At 39.5% G+C, this 20293-nt stretch overlaps 1 protein-coding gene across 6 annotated transcripts in view; it reads right to left on the bottom strand.

Annotated features, from left to right (window-relative positions):
- Positions 1 to 766: 766 nt before the first annotated feature.
- Positions 767 to 20293, bottom strand: part of mcf2la (mcf.2 cell line derived transforming sequence-like a) — a 51458-nt gene continuing 31931 nt past the window's right edge. For 3 of the 6 annotated variants that reach the window (XM_077552271.1, XM_077552279.1, XM_077552305.1), the window contains 28 exons: positions 18934 to 19047; positions 18712 to 18828; positions 18469 to 18618; positions 17466 to 17590; positions 17277 to 17391; positions 17071 to 17190; positions 15668 to 15859; positions 14000 to 14191; positions 13707 to 13860; positions 13584 to 13636; positions 13440 to 13519; positions 13293 to 13359; positions 13096 to 13211; positions 12955 to 13024; positions 12770 to 12862; positions 10841 to 10933; positions 10640 to 10765; positions 7907 to 8128; positions 7733 to 7825; positions 6778 to 6856; positions 6643 to 6706; positions 6457 to 6560; positions 6203 to 6286; positions 4124 to 4198; positions 3351 to 3460; positions 1685 to 1797; positions 1511 to 1614; positions 767 to 1390 (listed from right to left, as the gene is read on the bottom strand). In XM_077552271.1, coding sequence (XP_077408397.1) covers positions 1311 to 1390; positions 1511 to 1614; positions 1685 to 1797; positions 3351 to 3460; positions 4124 to 4198; positions 6203 to 6286; positions 6457 to 6560; positions 6643 to 6706; positions 6778 to 6856; positions 7733 to 7825; positions 7907 to 8128; positions 10640 to 10765; positions 10841 to 10933; positions 12770 to 12862; positions 12955 to 13024; positions 13096 to 13211; positions 13293 to 13359; positions 13440 to 13519; positions 13584 to 13636; positions 13707 to 13860; positions 14000 to 14191; positions 15668 to 15859; positions 17071 to 17190; positions 17277 to 17391; positions 17466 to 17590; positions 18469 to 18618; positions 18712 to 18828; positions 18934 to 19047 — 3105 coding nt within the window. In that variant the 3' untranslated portion in view covers positions 767 to 1310. Of the gene's footprint in view, positions 1391 to 1510; positions 1615 to 1684; positions 1798 to 3350; positions 3461 to 4123; positions 4199 to 6202; positions 6287 to 6456; positions 6561 to 6642; positions 6707 to 6777; positions 6857 to 7732; positions 7826 to 7906; positions 8129 to 10639; positions 10766 to 10840; positions 10934 to 12769; positions 12863 to 12954; positions 13025 to 13095; positions 13212 to 13292; positions 13360 to 13439; positions 13520 to 13583; positions 13637 to 13706; positions 13861 to 13999; positions 14192 to 15667; positions 15860 to 17070; positions 17191 to 17276; positions 17392 to 17465; positions 17591 to 18468; positions 18619 to 18711; positions 18829 to 18933; positions 19048 to 20293 lie in introns of those variants that run through there. The other 3 variants (XM_077552289.1, XM_077552316.1, XM_077552296.1) reach the window with 3 other exon arrangements.

Here is a 20293-nt window from a genome sequence, read left to right on the forward strand (position 1 = left end):
CTTAGCAGAGAAACAGCCCCAAAACATAATGTTTCCACCACCATGCTTGACGGTGGGGATGGTGTTCTTGGGGTCAAAGTCAGCTTTTTTCGCCCTCCAAACACGGCGAGTCGAGTTGATGCCAAAGAGCTCGATTTTAGTCTCATCTGACCACAGCACTTTCTCCCAAGCCTCCTCTGAATCATCCAGGTGCTCATTGGCAAACTTCAGACGGGCCTGTACATGTGCCTTCTTGAGCAGGGGGACCTTGCGGGCACTACAGGATTTCAATCCATTACGGCGTAGTGTGTTACCAATGGTCATCTTGGTGACTGTGGTCCCAGCTGCCTTGATATCATCAACAAGCTCCTGCCGTGTAGTTCTGGGTTGTTTCCTCACCTTTCTCATGATCCGGTTCACTCCACGAGGTGAGATCTTGCGTGGAGCACCAGACCGAGGGAGATTGATGGTCAATTGGTGTGTCTTCCATTTTCTAACTATCGCACCAACAGTTGACTCCTTTTCACCCAGCTGCTTGCTAATGGTCTTGTAGCCCATTCCAGCCTTGTGCAGGTCTATAATCTTGTCCCTGGGTCTGTGGGAGCCAGAATTCTTGCTGGTTGGTAGGGGGTGAAATACTTATTTTCCTCAATAAAAGACAAATAAATGTTTAAAATTAATATAATGTGATTTCCTGGGATTTTTTTTAATATTCTGTCTCTCACTGTTAAGATGAACCTACCATGAAAATTATAGACCGTTCCTTTCTTTGTAAAGGGTCAAACTCACAAAATCACCAGGGGGTGAAATACTTATTTTCCTCACTGTATATGTTGAAGAATGTACAGACTAAAGACTTTAGTCCAAGTGGGGCTGGAATGTGGTCACACCTGCCAGCCACGTGCTGCTTTAGAGGTTAATCCAGAGCAACTGAGAGGTGAGGACAAGGTCCACATCCTCTCAGATTGCTTTGTGGAAGTAAAGCATGTCTGACCACCAGATGGCGCTGGTGATTCCAACAGTGTGGTATTCAATATTGATGGGAACAACTGCAAAAATCTCAGAAGCCTATTATGCCCTTGAGCTGCGGGGCGATATATACTAGTTGCAGCTCAATGCCTCTGCTTTTCTCAGGAGAATTGTGCTGGCTGTGACTTACTGGCAAACAGCAGTACGCGATAACAATCGAGCGCAGGCATTCTTGAGACATGTGCACATAAATGCTACATAAGTGAACACACAGAGACTGCAATTAGCATGTAACACTCAGCTAAAACACTGGTGCCGATCTCTGATGTGGCAACACGTGGTTTTCTGTGGTGCTGGCTGGGTCAGGGTTTGATGTCTGAGAAGCTGGTGTAGGTCTCACTGCAGCTGGAGGAAGTGCTAAGGTTTCCCGAGACACTGTCATCTGCAGAATAAATTCAATTTCAACTTGGAACGCAATGGTCTGGACTAAAAACACACACCAACATTCTCACAACAAAATTAAATTCAATGCACAAAATGTAGACTGATTACTGAGCCCGACCTGAGCTGCTGAGTGACTGAGATGACTTGGACTCAGATATTAGGGTGAGTAGGTTTGCATGTGCCATCCAGCCCTCCTTGCTGCTGCGAAGGTTCCTCACGAACCTGCACTGGAACACATTTGCTGTCGACTTTGAAGGAGCAACAAATATTTATTTTGCACTACAAGACTTACCACTGGCCCTCCTCTCCCTCTTTGATGAGCTGCACCACATCTCCGCTCTTGACTGAGAGCTGCTGAGGTCCCGACTTCTCGGAGTCTGCTACCACCGTATACTTCCCTGGAATCTAAAAGCCAATCAACTTTGAGCAATACTTGACTCAAAAACTACAAAGCAGGTTCTTGGCCACTTAAATACTACATTAACACGAGTTCATACAATTTGGAGTACAGTGTATCGACACAGATTGTGTTCAACATTTACTACGGCGTATTAGGGCCACTTATTATTTTTTTTCTGGGGGTGGGGGTAATATTCTGACCAAAATATGCATTTTCGGCATTCAGACGAAATAAAATTAAAGCCGAAAGAATATGGCCGAAAGAGGATGTTGTGGTGACACAGGCAAAAAACAAACAAACAAAAAAACACTACAAGCAAGTGTCTGTTTGAATTAATCACCAAACACAGGAGTGAGTGTCCGCCTTGCTGGTCGCTGGCGTTGGTGAGTACCGGCAGTTTCATTGTGCACACCGGAGAAGGAGAGGGTTGCTTGGTAAAGAGAGCGCTGCAGAGTATTGCACTACAGGTAAGCCACTCTTTCTTCTGCAGCGCCTTCCTTTTTTTCTTTGATGAGAGCACCTCGATCGCTTCCACTTTTTCACTTGCATTCTGGTGGCCATGCTAAATACTTAAGCTAATGTTAGCACTATTGCTATCTGCAGTTTTAAACAAGTAAACACTTACCACAACCTCCGAGTAGAGACAGACCTGTACAGGATGCCGTGTGTGACTTTGCAGTCCGTTCCCAAAACTGATTAGCTGGTGCGAAGAATTTTAACGTTGGTGAATGTGCCGATTTTAAGTGCGCCGCACCTCCAAATAGCCTACAAATGCGGCTTCTGCACCGCACGGTGCAAAATACAGTACATTGACTATAAAGTGCAATTGCATCGCCAGAAAAAGGTCAGTTGCTCACCCCGCGTTTGGTGTTTAATGTACTGGGTATTGACAGCGACAAAGACGCCTCACTTTGCGAAGGTCCACATCTTGAGGATCAATCACTTAAGTTAATTTGTTAAAATGTATATTTATTTGTACATTTATGTTTCCAGAATTATTATTTAAACATTCAATATATATTTATTTTTTTTATTTTTTTATTTTTTTTTGTACAAGTAGTTAGGTTGATTGTCAAATCTGCTGCTCTCCGTCATTCACATGCATTTACCTAAAGTATGCTGAGTTCTGATTGGTTAGTGTTAGTCAGATGATAGGGGATCAGGAAGTGTTGTCGCGCTAGCTGCCGTGTATAACGAGCAAAGTTTAAATTAAGAATGAATCTGTCTCCATCCTTGCTTTTCATTTTATAAACTGTGTCCCATTAACCACTGACGAATCCTCACTTTAGACTATAGCTATTAGCTACGCTACATGTATTTCTTGTAAGTTTGAGTTTTTTTCTTTTTTTTCTTAGAAAGTGGTAAATTTGCGAGTTTTTTCTTGGAATATTAAGCCCCCCACCCCCACCCCACCCGCACCTCTCTGGAAAAAGTATATATATATATATATATATATATATATATATATATATATATATATATATATATACGTGGCCCTAATATGCCATTGCAAACATTAAAGGTATCCCCGTAGGGTAATCATTTTTGCCATTCTCACCAGCTTCTGTCCTGCATCATCCTCAGCGTCAGAGTTCAATGGTTCCTCGCCACTGGAGTAGCCATCATTCTCCTCAGAGGCGTCCACCGAGAGCGACACTTTGGTCCAGCCTGTAAGAACAAGGCGTGAGAATGCATGAGAGATTTGTATTAAGAAAAAAAAAAGCATTTAGAGAAGTGATAGAATGGCACACAGGAACAAGATGTGTGTGGAGTAATTGCCGGAAGCCGGAAATGTGCCTCTTGGAGCAATAGCCCAAAATATGATCCACACTAGAGCCCTGAATTTGGGCCACATTTTACAAACTCAAACAACAAATCACAGCAAATCACAGCAAATGGCTGCTCTGTACCTCGCCGCTTGCTCTGTAACAGACTAGAGGCACTGGCCCATTTGGCTTTGCTCAGACTGATGTAAGGGGCTAGACAAGGACAAAGAGCCAGCAAAAATTAAGAAAGGGCCTTCTCCATGGAAAACAGACAAACTCCACAAATTACAAAACACTCATGGCTGAATGATTGTGATGATAATGTCGATGATTCTGACATGTGGATAATAGTTATACACATGACAATGTGAATTGCAAGGAGAATGATCAGTCCCACTAATAATGGTTGTGCAGTATATCCATTCCAACACCCCAGCCAGTTACTACTGGACTGTGTTGAAAACACAAGACGATGAAAATGCACAAACCATATATGAGCATAAGAAGAAAGAGAGATGACAAATGGGAAACTGACAACCTATTGAATGATGAGATAACATTATACCTTTGAACCCAAACGGAGTCGGGTCACTCTTGACCAAGTGTCGCTTGGCACTGTGCTCTGGGCTCATGCCCGAGCCTGGCCACACAGGTAAGGACAGTGAAGAGCGGAAAAAAAGGAGAGTGAGGGAGCAGACAGATACAAACAACAATCAAACAGTTTGCTTCTGCGAGCTACACGGACTCATGCAATTCTGCACTACGACCACTAGAGGTCAGTGTTCACACATGAGCAAGGAATGGCTGAGAAATTACTCTTCTAAAGGGTTCTAACACTATTTGTGCAGTGGTAGCACTGGACACAGCACAGCAAAATGTTTTACTGTAACAAGAAGTTTGTCTGCAACAAACAGTGGCTGATAAAACAGGTCAATTATTTTATATCATTTAAAAAGCAAGACTCAAAGGCCTTTCTTTCATGGTAAATGGCACTTCATTTATATAGCGCTTTTCCACCTTGCAAGGCCCTCAAAGCACTTTACATTCGACTACCCATTCACCTACTGATAACACAGCATCAGGAGCAACTGGGGGTTCAATATCTTGCTCAAGGATACTTCGACATGGTCACAATGGCATGGGATCGAACCCACAACCTCTGGATTGGGCCGCCGCATCTTATGTGAACATTACTGTATTTTGTTTAACTCATAGGGGGGCAGCTTTATAGTATGGGGAGAGCATTTGTCCCCAAAATTTTCACCAAAAAAATAAAAAGTTGCATTGCTTATAATTTGTAAATATTAAATTCTGCTTGTTAATTTTTGGTGTGTTTGTGGATCAGCGGGCACATGCATTTATTTTTAAGACAAACGTGATAGTTTTTCTAAGGATATTTGCACACATGTTCCAAAAATTTGGCTAAAAGGCAGTGTTGCGCTCTCCGTTGAACGTAAACAATCTCCCGATTTTTGTTAAAAAATTGGAAATTGAAAAACGAGCCATTATGCGGTTCTATTATGTGAGTGTTTAACACAATCTGAAAGATTTGAAGAGAATCTGCTGCTAACGCACACATAAATAAAGAGTAGTGAAAAAGACGATGACTTTAAGCCATGTTTTAACAGTGACCCTGCAGATGGAGCAATAAAACATGCACTCGCGCAAGTGCAACCAGATGAAAGTTTTATCAGCACACACTGAAAAGTTGGCCCCATTTGCAAGTACACACACACACACACACACACACACACACACACACACACACACACACACACACACACAGTCTCGAGCTCTGAGAAGTCTTTTTGTTTTTCATCCGTGCAGATTCAGTAGCTTATTTGTTTGTGTTCAAAATATCCACCTGGAATTTGTCATTTTCATGATACAGTCGATGGTGGGTGATACTAAAATCCGCATAGAATTGTTGTCGTTTAAAATGCACTGGGGGGCTTCCCGGAAAAAAAGAAAATTGAAAACAAAAAACAAAACAAAAACAGGGTGAATAGGTGAATCCATGGGTGCTGAACAGTGATTATGCGATGTTCAACTGTATTGCACATACAAACGATTTTGTATAAAAAAGGACTAAAATTTCCTTTCCTCAGTTAACCTGTCAAATCGTAACAATTTCAACAAAAGTCCACATAGAGGGTCAGAAAGTGACATGTCAAACAAACTAATATGCATCTGGATCTGACCCAGATCAGATCCCTGGCATCAAGATACAGCAGATTTAACTCTGTAACAGATTTAATAATGTAACAGACATATCGCTGTAAAATCTGCCAATTAGACTGGAATTTGTTGAGTGTACAGTCATGCCCTTCCATACCACAGGTCAGATTTCACAGCCTCGGCTATTTGCAGATTTCTAATTTGAACAAATCTATTTTCATTTGCATACGTAACAAAGCGCCGCAGTGAGCTGAAGCTTGCTCCAAATGTCATGAACGCTCTTCATAATTAATGGCGGTTGCATCAAAACCACAAATTGTTATGCTGTACTACATACCAATAGTGCTGAGACAACTTGTGTTGTGATTTGGCGCAATATAAATAAACTTGAATGAAATTAAATTGAATTATCAATCAGCATCTGCAGCACTTCTATAAAAAGGCCAGTCAAGATTGGTCACATTACCTTTTGGACTCTTGAGATTACTGAAAGTAAAACGCTTTTTCGCCACGGAAGACCTGTCCGCGGTTGGACTTGTCACCGTCTCATCTGGAAGCAATGAGTTGATAAATGGGAAGCAAGACGCATAGGTGCCGGTCACAGAGGCACAAAAGAAGATGAGATAGATGAGGTGGTGAAGAGAAGAGCAGGATTACAGATCACTTCCAGATCATAAAGCAACTTGAAATCAGTCCCTTGATGCTCTCAAGAGTTTTCACCTTTATGTTTGGCAAGCGAAGAGTTGTTGTCGGACACGAGGTTCGCTTCCGCCTTCTTGTCTTCCTGCTTTTTCTGGTTCTTTTGACTGCTGCTCCGAAAGGGGCTGTGTAAAAACAGCAAAATAGAGTCACCACCACAACATGAAGGTTTAACAATTGATGTGTAGAGCGGCCCACACTACCCACCTGAGGGAGATGGAGCAGTTAGTGGTTTGGTTTGGGGGGTCACAGCTCTTCTGCTGGATGGCATCTACAAATGATGGAACCAAAAGCTTACAAGCAAATCGGCTTTGCCAGTGAGTGAAGTGTTGTTGACGATACCTCTGCAGGCTTTGAGCTGTTGGGTGAGAACTTTGCGAATCTCATTCACCCACGATGTTTTGATCTCAGGCGTTGGAGCCTAAATAAAAATAACCTTTCAATATAAGCTTCAGGTTGTGTTTGATTCTCCTGGTACATTTAGCCCCACTTAACACACCCGTATGGCCATAAAGTCATAATTTTATCTATCTGTGGGCATATTTTATTCATGGTTTTATTGAAACTGTTTTTATCATGTAAAATGTATTATTTGTGTGAATAACATACTACAAAACGCATGTTTTTACCCTCATGGATAATAGTGTACTTAGGTCTTAAAACTCATATGATAAAAAAAAAAGACTACTTGAGATTTTGAGCTACAGAACTTAAACAGAAGCCTGATGGAGGACCAAAGCTGCCAATTTATTTTTTATTTTTTTAAAGACTAAATAAATAAATAAAAAGTGAAAATAAAAACAGAAATGAAAATATAATAAAACAAATAAAATAAAAATAAAAATACATGGGAATAAAAACAAATATATATGCAAAAATAAATAAAAATAAATTTAAAAATAAATACAAAATTAAATATGGAAATAGAATGAAATATCAATCAATAAATAAAAACGCTCTGCTCTCTAATTTATTTATTTCATGCTGCAGACGCTCTGCCAGGTCCAAATGTTATTCAAATGAGGGGGCGGTCCTAAGCTTTTATTTATTTTTATTTATTTATTCATGGTTACATTTAGTTTTTTTTAAATATCCATTTATATTCAAAAATTGTATTTAATTTTTTTAATTATTTTTTTATATACATTTTTATTTTCACTTTTATTTATTTTGTCTTTTTTTTTTTTTTTTGGCAGTTTTGGTCCTCCATAGATGTCACTTTGGGCTAATTTATTTGTGGCACATTTTGATCTACTGTTATCTGATGTAATTTTCAGGAAAGAACGATAAAGCTTACCTGGACAATAAAAACTTCCTCTCTTGAATTACACCAAACCTCAAACTTCTTGTTGTCACCTTTAGCATTCTCTGTAATTCCCACTGCACTCATCTGATTGGGAAACACAGCGAAAATATGAGTTTAGCAACATGAAATCTGTGTGATTCTGTACTAAACATGGCAGTGCCTTACATTAAGAGAGTGTTTGAAGCTGTAAGATGGCGCTTTTTCGTATCCCTCGCCATTCTCATCCCTCTTCTTGCAGAAGAGCAGGGCCTTCTCATGCAAAAACAGATGCCTCTGCATGGGCTTGAACCTGGCCAGGTCCTTGACCTTGGCATGCCCTTTCTTGTGCTCCGTCCAAACGCTGAAGGAGCCTTGCATCAGCAAGCGACCCAGCTCTGAGAGGTTACCCTGAAATAAGAGGAAAATATTCACTGTCACTGACAGTTTGGACAGAAAGTCAAAGGCGCAAAAGCGAAAATAAAAATAAAAATAATATCCTGAGCCTGAACTTTTTCCGGGGAACGGTGTGGTGCAGTGTCCAACGTGCCGATTCGTTGTTCGACCAACATCAAGCCATTAATTACTATTTGATTCGTCACCGTGGATGGACTGGGCATTTGGGAAACTTGTGAAATTCCTGATGGCCAGTCCTCCCCAAGTGTCAGGTCATCTCTATCATTATCCATTTACATTATGTATAGTACAGTATAGCACTGCGGGTTGCAGTCCCCACTCGTGCTGCAGCTATTGAATATTTTGGTATAGCCTACGGATGGATCAACTTTCATTTCTAAATAATCAACTTTTTTTTTTACTTAAATTTAAATTGTGCTTAACAGCACATTATTTTCCTCTCTAAAAAGTTAGGGAGATTTTGGAATGACGTTCCGATAAATATTAGGCAATCTCTTTCTCTACCCACTCTTAAAACACATCTTTGTTCTTTGGCGTTTGACTTGGCATGAGACTCATCATTGTTTCAATGTTTTACCGTGCCTGCTGTATTTTGTTATGAATTAATTTTATTTACTTACCTACTTGTGTTATTTTATTGACATATTCATTTACTCACATAAGATAATTAGTAATTTATTTGATGTTATTTTGTTTTACCTGTCTTTATTCCATGAAAGCACTTTGTATGAAATTCAATTCCGAGTTGAGTAGTTTTTGGACTGAGACAAAGTGACATCAGAACCACAGTTGTGATTTTGCCAACCGTCAAGTGCACAATTGAGTGAGCTTGGTTTATTTATTAGGAACGGCAACTGTGTCCGGCTGTCAGCATCAAAGTGTGCAAATCATTACGTCCATTAGACTGCCTTTGAAAAGTAGTCCGATGACTCTAGCTGCAGTGGCTTAGCACCGTTAGCACGCTAACACTGTAGACGCCCTAAACACTGGCAACAGGCACCGTGCAATACAATGTCAGCGTAATTAGGTCTTCTTTTAGTGCCCTTAATTGGTGATAGAACGTGATTTCTGTATGAAGTTGTTTTGTTGACGTTGTCCGCAATTGTTTACGAAGGCAATAATAACGGCAAACACACGTTCCGCAGGACGAGTTAAGTCATCCGTTGTGCCGCGGCCCGCGACTGGCAAAACGCTTCCGGAAACAACAAAGCGTTCATTGGCATAGCGCTCCACATCCATCCATCCATCCATCCATTTTCTTGACCGCTTTTCCTCACAAGGGTCGCGGGGGTGCTGGAGCCTATCCCAGCTGGCTTCGGGCAGTAGGCAGGGTACACCCTGAACTGGTTGCCAGCCAATCACAGGGCACACAGAGACAAACAACCATACTCACAATCACACCTATGGACAATTTGGAGTGTTCAATTAACCTGCCATGCATGTCTTTGGAATGTGGGAGGAAACCGGAGTACCCGGTGAAAACCAACGCAAGCACGGGGAGAACATGCAAACTCCACCCAGGAAGGCCGAAGCCCGGACTCGATCTCACGTCCTCAGCACTGGGAGGCGGACGTGCTAACCAGTCAGCCACCGTGCTGCCTGCGCTCCACATATTATCTGAAAGTACCCTCCATTCATTTAGATGGAAAAGTGGAACAAATGATATCCAATGGAAAAATGCAAAAAATAATAATTCACTCAATAGCGCCACCTACGCATGCAGTTTCTCTCTATTCATTTAGATGGAAAAGTGGAACTAATAATATCCATTTGAAAAATGCACACCCAAAAAAATCATTCAATAGCGCCACCTAGGCATGCAGTACCCTCCATTCATTTATATGGAAAAGTGGAACTAATCATACCCAATGGAAAAATGCAAAAAACAAAACAAAAAATTAAATCACTCAATGGCGCCACCTAGACATGTAGTACCCTCCATTCTTTTAGATGTAAAACTGGAACTAATGATACCCAATGAGAAAAATGCAAAAATAAATAAATAAATCACTCAATAGCGCCACCTAGGCATGCAGTACCCTCCATTCATTTAGATGGACAAGTGGAACTAATGATACCCAAGGAAAAAATGCAACAACAAAAAAACACTCAATAGCACCACCTAGGCATGCAATACACCATTTAGATTGAAAAGTGGAACAAATGATATCCAATGGATTAAAACGCGCAACCTCCTGGTTACTGGACAATGCACTTAACCAAGTGCGCCACTGAGCAGTATACCAGAGAGCTGGAAGTGGGCGTGAAAAGTGGGACTTAGGAAAAAGTTCAATGTCAGTCCCATTGAAAATGCATGGGGTAAAGTTTATATTTAATGTTAAATTGTGTGTGAATCTGTAAGTAACATAGAATCAGATGATAAATACCCCAAAAGGCGTGAAATCTGAACGGTGTAAATCGGAAGTATTATGTTCGAGTTGTTTCTCGGCAAAAAAGTGAGGAGAATAAAAATCACAATAAAATGTGGGAATGCTGGAATGAGACCTCGTATCCTGTGATGGCAATAAGGTGCATGGAGTCGTTGACAGCTTTCAGGATGCCCAAAATGGAGGAGAGAGCTTCCTGGAGGTCATCACAGCCATCACAACCTTTACTGTACTTTAACAACTCCTACAAACACAAACAGAAGCACAGCCAGTCTTCTCCACCTTTCACGTGTGATGACGCCAGATGAATGCAGCTCACCTTCAGCAGCAGCTGGTACTTTGTGATTCTCTGGACGGGTTTAAGGAGGTAGGAGTCCAATCCAAGTTTATGTTCCAGCTTTTTCTGACACTCCTAGTGCCAAAAAGAAGAAGAAAAAAATAGACTTATTAGTGCATAGGTTCTGTATTTGTGACTCTGTCGTATGGGCCTTTATTCTGTCATATAGAATTCTGAATAGCTGTTTGAGTAGTAGCTGTTCTTCCATGTGTTTCCTCCAAGCATCCAGCCCTGCGCTCCATCAAGGTTTCTCTGCATCCAGCCCGCTCAAAGTTATTAATCAAAGTTTTTTTCTGAATCCAGCCCTGCTCTCTGTTGCTACTCCGTGTTTTGTCGATTATCAAATTAATTGACAACTATTTTAATAATCGAGTAATCATTTGAAGCCATTTTCTAATTTAAAGTTGTCCAAATCCTCTGATTTCAGCATATTAATAGTAATTGTTCACTGACTTCTGTAGTCATTCATGAAAGAAAACTAATTAGCTTCTGTGTTTAATCTAAATACAACATTTGCAAATATCTGTTTTTACATTGGAAAACAATGACCGAACCGGTAACATAGTACAATCTTTTTTTATTTATTACGATATGAAGACAAAGTACGAAAGGAAAACAATCACTGGTACAACAATAAACAGTAATCTGAAATTCAAAATTAAAATAAAACAGATTAGTCGATTAATCAATAGATTAATTGATTCTAAAAATATGACAGCACTAGATTCATTATTGTGAAAATGGTTTCATAGAAGTGAACCAAAGGACCTTTTCGGAGTGCTTTTGTTGTCTTTGTAAAGACAGAATGTTGTGAGTGCACATTATAACTAGAGTTGTCAAACGATTACATTTTTTATTCAGATTAATTACATCTTAGAATTTTGATTCATCACGATTAATCACTTAATTAAAAAAGCTTTTTATGAACATTTTTTGCCCGCCAAATTTGAAGAGCACCTGTTTAATGTTAATTCTTTCGACATTTATTGTTATGAGGATGTCTTCAACATTTTTGGATAAACTGCACACTCATCTTCCTCTTTTTCTAATCTGTTAATTACTTGCATAATTTAAAATGAAAAAAAAAATGGCCCCAGTAGTTTGAAATGAATAAATATTCTGAATGTCACACACAAATATTTATTTCATTTTATTTATTTAAGGTTTTTACTTTAATGCATGTAAATTTTATTGCTCAAAACAACCTGTGCTACTTTTAACTAGAGCTGTCAAACTAATACATTTATTAATCAGATTAATCACATCTTAGAATTTTGATTAATTGCCTAATTAAAAAAGGCTTTTTTTAAATCAAAATTTGCAAATTTAAAGAGCATCTGTTATATGTTAATTATTTTGGCATTTAATGTTATGAGGACGTCTTCAACATTTTCTGATCCACTGCACGCTCTCATCCTCCTCTTTTCCTAATCAGTTAATTACTTGCATAATTTGAAATGGAAAAAAATGACCCCAGTGGTTTGACGAGAAGAAATATTCTGAATGTCATACGAAAACATTTATTCAATGCTTTACTTTAAAGCATGTAGTTATATTTATTGCTCAAACACAACCTGTGCTACCTTCAACATAGCCATCCGCTGTCAAGATAAAAGATAATCTGTGGTCAAAATTAATATTGTGATTAATCTGCATTAATACATGATTAATGCAATATTTTTTGGTGATTAATTAATTAGCTAACACTTTATCTTTGGCAGCACTCTTTTCTAACGTAACCATCCACTGTCAAGATAAAGGATAATGTGTGGTCAAAATTATTAGAGCGATTAATCTTGCAATCAATATTTTTTGTGATTAATCAATGAGTTAACACTTTAATTTTAACAGCACTAATTATAACCAAATAAAATGACAATATCAGGCTTTGGTTTCAATAATTCAAAGCACCTGGAAGAAGGCACAATCTGAGCACTGCCGCCATAAACTCTCCGAGCGAGGTTTATTCTGGCAGTAAGCTGCATAGATCTGTAGGTCCTTCATCTGAGGAGAGAGAACAAACCAGTTTGTTTTACTTCAACAATGATCCTTGCCGTTGAATCATCCTTTTGTCAAAACAAAAAGTGTTTACTAACCCTTTCTAAAAAGCAGCGGCCCACAAGTTCAGGGCAGTTTGTGTAAGCCTCCAATTCCTTCAGGAATGTCCTGAAAATCAAATTCAGTCATGCTTACGATACATACAGGAAGTACACAAATGTAAATATATAAAAAAATACCTTTTATGAAACTGATAGATTTCTGACATGTTCCCAAACAGGATGTCCTTCTTCTTCAGCAGCATACTGGGAATGAGGTGAGCCATGGAGGGGTTGTCCATCTCCGCCGCGTAGCCCTGCAGCCACACAACCGCCCCGCCGTTAACCCAAGATCGTACGTATCATCAGCTATGGTAGAGCCACACCAGGACGCTCACCTCTAAAACGCACAGAAGCTCCTCCACATACGCTCTCTCCGTCTCCAGCAGTTCATTCATCACGTGACTAGAAAACACAAACATAGCTTTTTTGTTTTGTTTCCAGACGGACAACTGTGGAAGCTGACGGACTGAAGAGGCCCTCACCGTCGAAGCACAGCCAGGTTTTCGTCTTCCTCGGAAAGGGAGGCATGTCTGGTGCCACCATTGGGTACGGGAGACTCCACCTGGACAAAGACACTTTCTTAGTGGAGTCTGAAAATTTTCCAACATATCACATTCAGCATTTACCTTTCTGCAGAGGGCATTATCTGCAGAGTACCTCCTCTCTTTTCTCTGTTGATCTGATACACAAAAAAGTTGGTATACAAGTCCAATGTACAAAATTTGATGACATCGTGCTTCAGAACATACTGGGGGATGCCTGTGGAGATTTGACTTCCGGTCTTGGAGCCACCGGCTGAACTGGTCGTGTCTGTTTGGCGGCAAGTTTTTTTAGGCTGACGCGTCGCTTCTCGAACATCTCCTGCACGGAGCTTTGCTTCTGGTAAACTCTCTCGACCTGGTCCTGATGGAGGATATACAGTATATCGAAATGTGCCACATGGATCAGGAGAGAGATTCATTAATCATTTATTTTTTTTAATTCACCACTTTTAGAACGTCGCTACATCCTTAGAAGAATGCCAAGTATATAACTGACTGACCCTGAGCTGAGTAGTGAGCACCGCCTCATACTGGCAGCAGATGGCACTGCAGTCGATGAGGGTGTGAAGCGGTGCGGTTTCCAGGTATCGTTCCAATTCTTGGAGAGCAGCCTCAGCTCCATCTTGAGACTGACATCGGTCTACTGGCTGGCTCGCTAACAGAAAAACTCCCTCTTCGCACCAACGGGAGGCCTGATGAAACAAATCCATGAAGCACTTTCCACTGAAACAAGTTATTCTTTGGACTAAACTAAAAAAAAAATGCCGTTACAGCCAATTTTTGCATTTGTTTTTCTCTTTATCATTTTCAATTGAATATAAATCAAAAGCACTTATTTTTTCCAAGCCAAATAATAAAGTAACTTTTTACATTGAAATAAACTAAATAAAGTCAATTTTATTACTTTCCCCCAAATTGAATTTCTGATTCAGTATGAACAAAATTTGTTCAACCTGAGGTGGTTGCCAGACAATTTTAGGGCGATGAACACAAACATACACATCAAGGGACAATTAAGTGTTCAACGAACCAACCATGCATGCTTTTGAGATGTAGGAGCAAACTGGCAAATACCTGGCGAATGTCCATGGCAGAGACCTGTAGAACATGGAAGCACCACATGGGAAGGCTGGAGGCTAGATTTGAACCCTGGACTACTAAATTGTGAGACGGGCATGCTTACCAGTCAGTGGGCCACCAAGTTTGTAGTTAAAGCAAAAATATATCTGCATTAAAATAACAAAATGCAAGTTAAAAAAAAATGGAAAACTGTCCCTAAAAGATCTTTTTGAGTATTTTGCAAACTTGTGCAACATTTTGTAAAATTACATGAGTCCTTGTTTTTCGTCTAACTAGTGGGGGCACACAACAATTTTTTTGCAAATTAAAAAACAACAACTTGTTTTTCATTTAGCTCCCCTTTGGGTGTAAAATTTGACATTTTTAACTAATACAGATGAGAATTCAAGAAAGGGGAAAATATCAAGAAAAAAAACTTTCATACATTTTTACAGTTCTAACTTTTTTTAAATAAATAAAAAACCCTTTTATTTATTTTTTATAAAAATAAAAAGTGTTTATATGGACAGTTTTCTGTTTTGTGGCAGTTTGGTATTTGACTGCATATACGTTTTTGTTTTATTTCAATTAGCTTGGCTGGCTTGGTGGCCCACAGCTAAGCACATCCGCCTCACAGTTCAACAGTCCAGGGTTCAAATACAGCCTCCAGCCTTCCTGTGCGGAGCTTTCATGTTCTCCCTGTGCCTACGTACGTTAATTGAACACTAAATTGACACTTGATGTGGTTGTGTGTATGTTTATTCATCTATATGTGCCCTACAATTGTCTGGCAACCATCTCAGATTGTACCCTGCAAATTTTGTTCATACTGAATCAGAAATTCGATTCGGGGTAAAGTTATAAAATTGACTTTAATTAGTTTATTCCACTGTAAAAAGTTACTTGGATGTAACTTTTTTATTTGGCTTTGGGAAAAATTTATGTATTTGATTTATATTAAATTGATAATGATGCTTTCAACCAAATCATGAATATAAAGATATTTTTTTAATTTTTTAGCTGTAACAAATTACAGCATTTATTTTTTTTTTTTAGTTTAGTCCAACGAATCACTTTTTTCAGTGTTGTGTGCCCTGGAAACCGTGTACCTTCTCCAGGGTATGGTGGAGCTCCATCGCCGTCAGAAGAAGACTCTTCTTGTCCCTTAGAGTAGATCTGATCTCCTCACACACTGCCCTCAGCTCGCAACACTTTGGCCGAATGGAGTCCTCCGCATAGTGAGCGTTCTCAATCAGGCCGTCACCTTCGCTGGCAAGTGACAGTGCGTAGTCCAGAACGTCCTGTTTGAAGCATCAGATTAGCGCTTGCATGTTGTGGGTTTGCAGCACTCCAGATTATTCTCACATTTCAAAATCATGTTTGTTAGGTCCATTAACGACTCTGAAACTGTCAATAAATTAGGTTATGTGTACCCTGCAATTGACTGGTGAGTGAGTAGTCCAATGTATCTTACACGTATTTTGCCAAAAGTCAGCAGATGATCCAGGACTCACGCAACCCTAATGCGTTACAAATAAAATCCTTTAGAAAAAAACAAAACAATGTGGCGCGCTAAAACAACCACAACCATAACAATCTATGAATGGCCAAGAATGTGTGTAGATGTTAAACCACTCAACTAGTGTGTTTGTTTTAAATAGGTAGTCAAATTGATCAGTAACCTTCATAGATCCAACTACGGTGTCTCCTAAATACCTACAGTAATTTAATTTTACATTACCCTTAAATTCATCTCTTCTTTAATAAGATGCAATGAGCCACCACAATGTAAAAACAGTTGGGCTAAAAATAACCCAAAATGGGTCAAGAATGGATTGACCCAGCTTTCTGAGTAATATGACCCAAAAAGTTAGGTCAAATTAAATTAACAACCCACAAAGCAACAGAGTTTTGGGGGGTCTTTTGGGGGTTATTAATTTGACTCAACTTTTTGGGTTAATTGAATAACCCAAATGAATTGGATCAAAATTAACTGACCAAGTGATTTAACCCAAAAAGTTGGGGCACATTAAATTAACAACCCACAAAGCAACCCAAATATATGGGTTGTTTTGAGGGTTATTCGTTTGACCCCCCCCCCCCAAAAAAAAATGGGTTGGGCCCCTTTTGACCCAATTTGAGTTATTTTTTGAGTGCAGGTCAATTATATATGTGGGCTTCAGCAGTGTATGTGCGTGTGTGTGTTTGTTTGTTTTTGCTACATGATGGAGCCCATATTTCGGGTTTTTACTATCTTTGTGGGAATACTGTGTCCTTGTGGGGATATTTTTGATGGGCCCCACAAGTTCAGACCTCTTTTTGAGGGTCAACACTTTATTTTGGAGTTTAGGTTTGAATTGGATTTTGGTTGAGGTTAGCGTAAGTGTTAGGGTTAGGAAATAAGTTGTGATGGCTAAGGTTAGCGTAATTAGCTAGGAAATGCATTATGTCAATGAGATTCCCTACTAAGATACAAAGACAAACGTGTGTGTGTATGTGCATGTGTTCTTACACAGGCCTTTTCCTCGTGACTGCTAAGCTCACGGAGGACGTGCTCGGCATGGGCGGGATTTACGCTGACCTCTGAGAAACCGCATAACCGTTCCAACGTTGCATCAAGTTGGGAGCGCACCTGTGAGAGACGTTACAACAACAAAGCCTGATTTTACAGAATTGTTTTTTTTTGTCAAATATGGGCTTGAATTTGTCATAACTCACTTCACGGAAGTGTTGCTCAAAATGGCGAAGTTGCAAACACTGTTCCAGCTTGGAGCGGTGGCGTTCCCAGAAATCATCAAATGCTGTCTCAGTCTCGTCCAGTTGACCCAAGAGTCTGAGGGTGGGAGGTGAATGACCTAGCAGGGAATGAAGAAGTCCAACATGCACACGCAGTCAAGTTGCTCTTACCGCTGTACAGTGGCTAAGTTTTCCAGCTCATCATGGGTCATATTGTATTCCGTGTTAGTTTGAAAAGGCTCGTTGATACAGTTCAACAAACGTGCGCCTTGAGATTGCGACACCTGAAGGTCCTCCTGGAAAAATAAACATGTTAAAACATGAGACATCAGCCACATGACCAAATTACAAAAAATATCTTTAACTCATTCAAACCCAAAAACATATAAATATGTTTTTGTTTTAATGCTAGAGCATATGGCTTTGATGCAGCTTCTGACATGAGGAGGCTTAAAGCAGTGGTTGTTATTACAAAAAACGGCCAGCAGGTGGCAGCAGGGTATAAGAGATCAGCCAGGACTATGTTGCAACAAGCTCTTTTTGCCAGTGTTTTCAACAGGTTTGTGAATAATGATGAAACTTAGCTATATTCTAATGGTAAATGCTGCAAAACGGAAACAGATACAAATATACTTTTTTCCTGATGAAAGAAGAGACTCTAATATTTCCTTTGGTAGGTTCCATCTTTTTATAGCAAAAGAACAGAATATTCTGTGGGCCTTGCAAAATCCAGTAAAACAGCCGTGAGTGAAGGGGCTTGCTTCAGTGAAAATGGCTGGGAGTGAATGAGTTAATAGCATATAAACTTTTTTTTTTTTAAAAATCGTCTTTTTGGAAAACTCTGACCAGCATGGTGCAAATCCAAATTTAGAAAGATAAAAACTTAATTAATTTATTTATTTTGAGTGACCATCATTGCAAATTCAGCTAAAATTGCCTGATTGAATTATAGAACCACCTCTAAGGTTTAATCTTAGCTATTTTAATTTGTTCTTAAAAATATAGCCATATCGTAAACACAACAGACATCAAAAAGCCCCAAAAGCATATATCGTAACCTATTTGATGTTCACTAAAAGGTTTAAGTATTACTCAGACAATTAGCAATCCAATTATCCAGAACCCAGAATGAGTCCTGAATTTTCCTCCCCATGACAGAGAATGAAAAAGAGACCTTCATTTTTTCTTTTTTAAAAGAATGCGAGTGCAGCAGGCTGGTGGTGGCCTCAGCATCATTGGGCAATTCAGTTTCTGCAAGCTCTGTGCCAAAGGCCTGCAGAGTGTGAGCCGTCGTCTTCACCATGAGAGCAAACGCTTCAATTGCCTGCATCGGAAATGCAGAAACCGTTGGTGAGGTATATATGTTTCACAAAAGATGTCATCCTAATGAGAGTGTGCGCATGTGTGCACAGCCTACTGTGCGGTGTGAAATCCAACTTTCATGGCAGTATTCTTGCGCACCCCCCAATTCTGTGGTTAGTTGTCCCGGGTCGATATAGGCATGGAGCTCGGTCACCGAACTCAGCATGACCACCTGCAAGGACGCAGATTGTTACAATGTGAGGCAAGCAGAGCAGAGAAATTGACCCAATTACACAGGAAGTCGCGGGAATGACCATTACAGGGAGAAAAGCCCCACCTTCATCTTGAACTCATCCTTGTTGAACTTGAAGAGGAAGTCCGACAATGCCCGCTGCAGCAAAGTAGTGGGACGCAACACCAGAACCAAGTTTACAGTCGCTGGGAAGGAACCCTGGAGGAGCATTATTATTATAATTATGATTATTAGGGCTCACAATATAAAGTTCTTTGGAATTATTTAATAATTTTCTTATATATCTATTATTTATGTCAACCTGTATGAAGTAATTACATTTGTTAGTTCAACACAACAATATTAAAGTTATCCAACTTTAGCATCATTTGTGTTCAAGAAAATCCAAATGTTTGGAATCAGTGGACGTGAAAAATATTAAAGTGTTTTAGCGAGGACCTGTCATACAACATCAATGACCACAAATAACTAAATTCTCACAGTTATCAGATTATTCTATTAACTGGACAAAATCAACACTTCTACCTATTACAGAAAATTCATGGAACCCTGCAAGCTAGGACCCACACTACTCATTTCCTATAGGTAATTTAAAATACTTAGGCATAAAAATCTCACCTAAATTAACTGATTTAATTCATTTAAACTTTTCTCCACTTCTGGATAACATTTATAGTGACTTGGAGCGCTGGAATAATCTTCCTATTTCTCTAATAGGACGAATAGCCACCATTAAAATGAAAGTTTTACCCAAAATAAACTATTTTTTCTCAATGATTCCATTTAAACCTACGGCTAAATGGTTCCAGTTGTTGGACTCAGCTGTTACAAAATTTTACTGGAATAAAAAAAAAGCAAAGATTAGTCTATCTACTCTTCAGAAAAGTAAATCCAAAGGTGGTCTAGAGGCATCAAATTTTATGTACTACTATATAGCTAACCAGCTACAATATATCGTTCTATGGGCACAACCCAACAGAGACACTAACTGTTGGCTGGAACTAGAGCAGAAGGATTGTAATAACCTCAGACTTCGAGATTTACTCTTTATTACAACATCGATTAAGCGACATAATTGTTTTAAAAACCCAATGATTTCCGCCACCGTGACTGCCTGGTGGAAGGCACTAGAAATGACAAAAGCCCAAGTGGAGCCCTGCGGGCTTTCTCCCCTATGGCATAACCCCGACTTTCAACTTAATAACCAATCGTTTTATTTAGGTGTGTGGGAGCAGAAAGGAATTACACATCTCCACCATCTCTTCTCAGATAATATGTTTATATCATATACATCCTTGCTCCAAAAATACAATATAAAAAACGGAAATTTTTTACATTATCTACAAGTTAAAAATATGATAAAGAAAAAAATTCCAACACTTCGGGGTACGCTCCAACCGCCTGTTTTAGCTAAAGATATTAACAAGCTTTCTCCGACAACAAC

The sequence above is a fragment of the Vanacampus margaritifer genome, chromosome 1, assembly GCF_051991255.1.
Source record: "Vanacampus margaritifer isolate UIUO_Vmar chromosome 1, RoL_Vmar_1.0, whole genome shotgun sequence".
Taxonomy (NCBI): Eukaryota; Metazoa; Chordata; class Actinopteri; order Syngnathiformes; family Syngnathidae; genus Vanacampus; species Vanacampus margaritifer.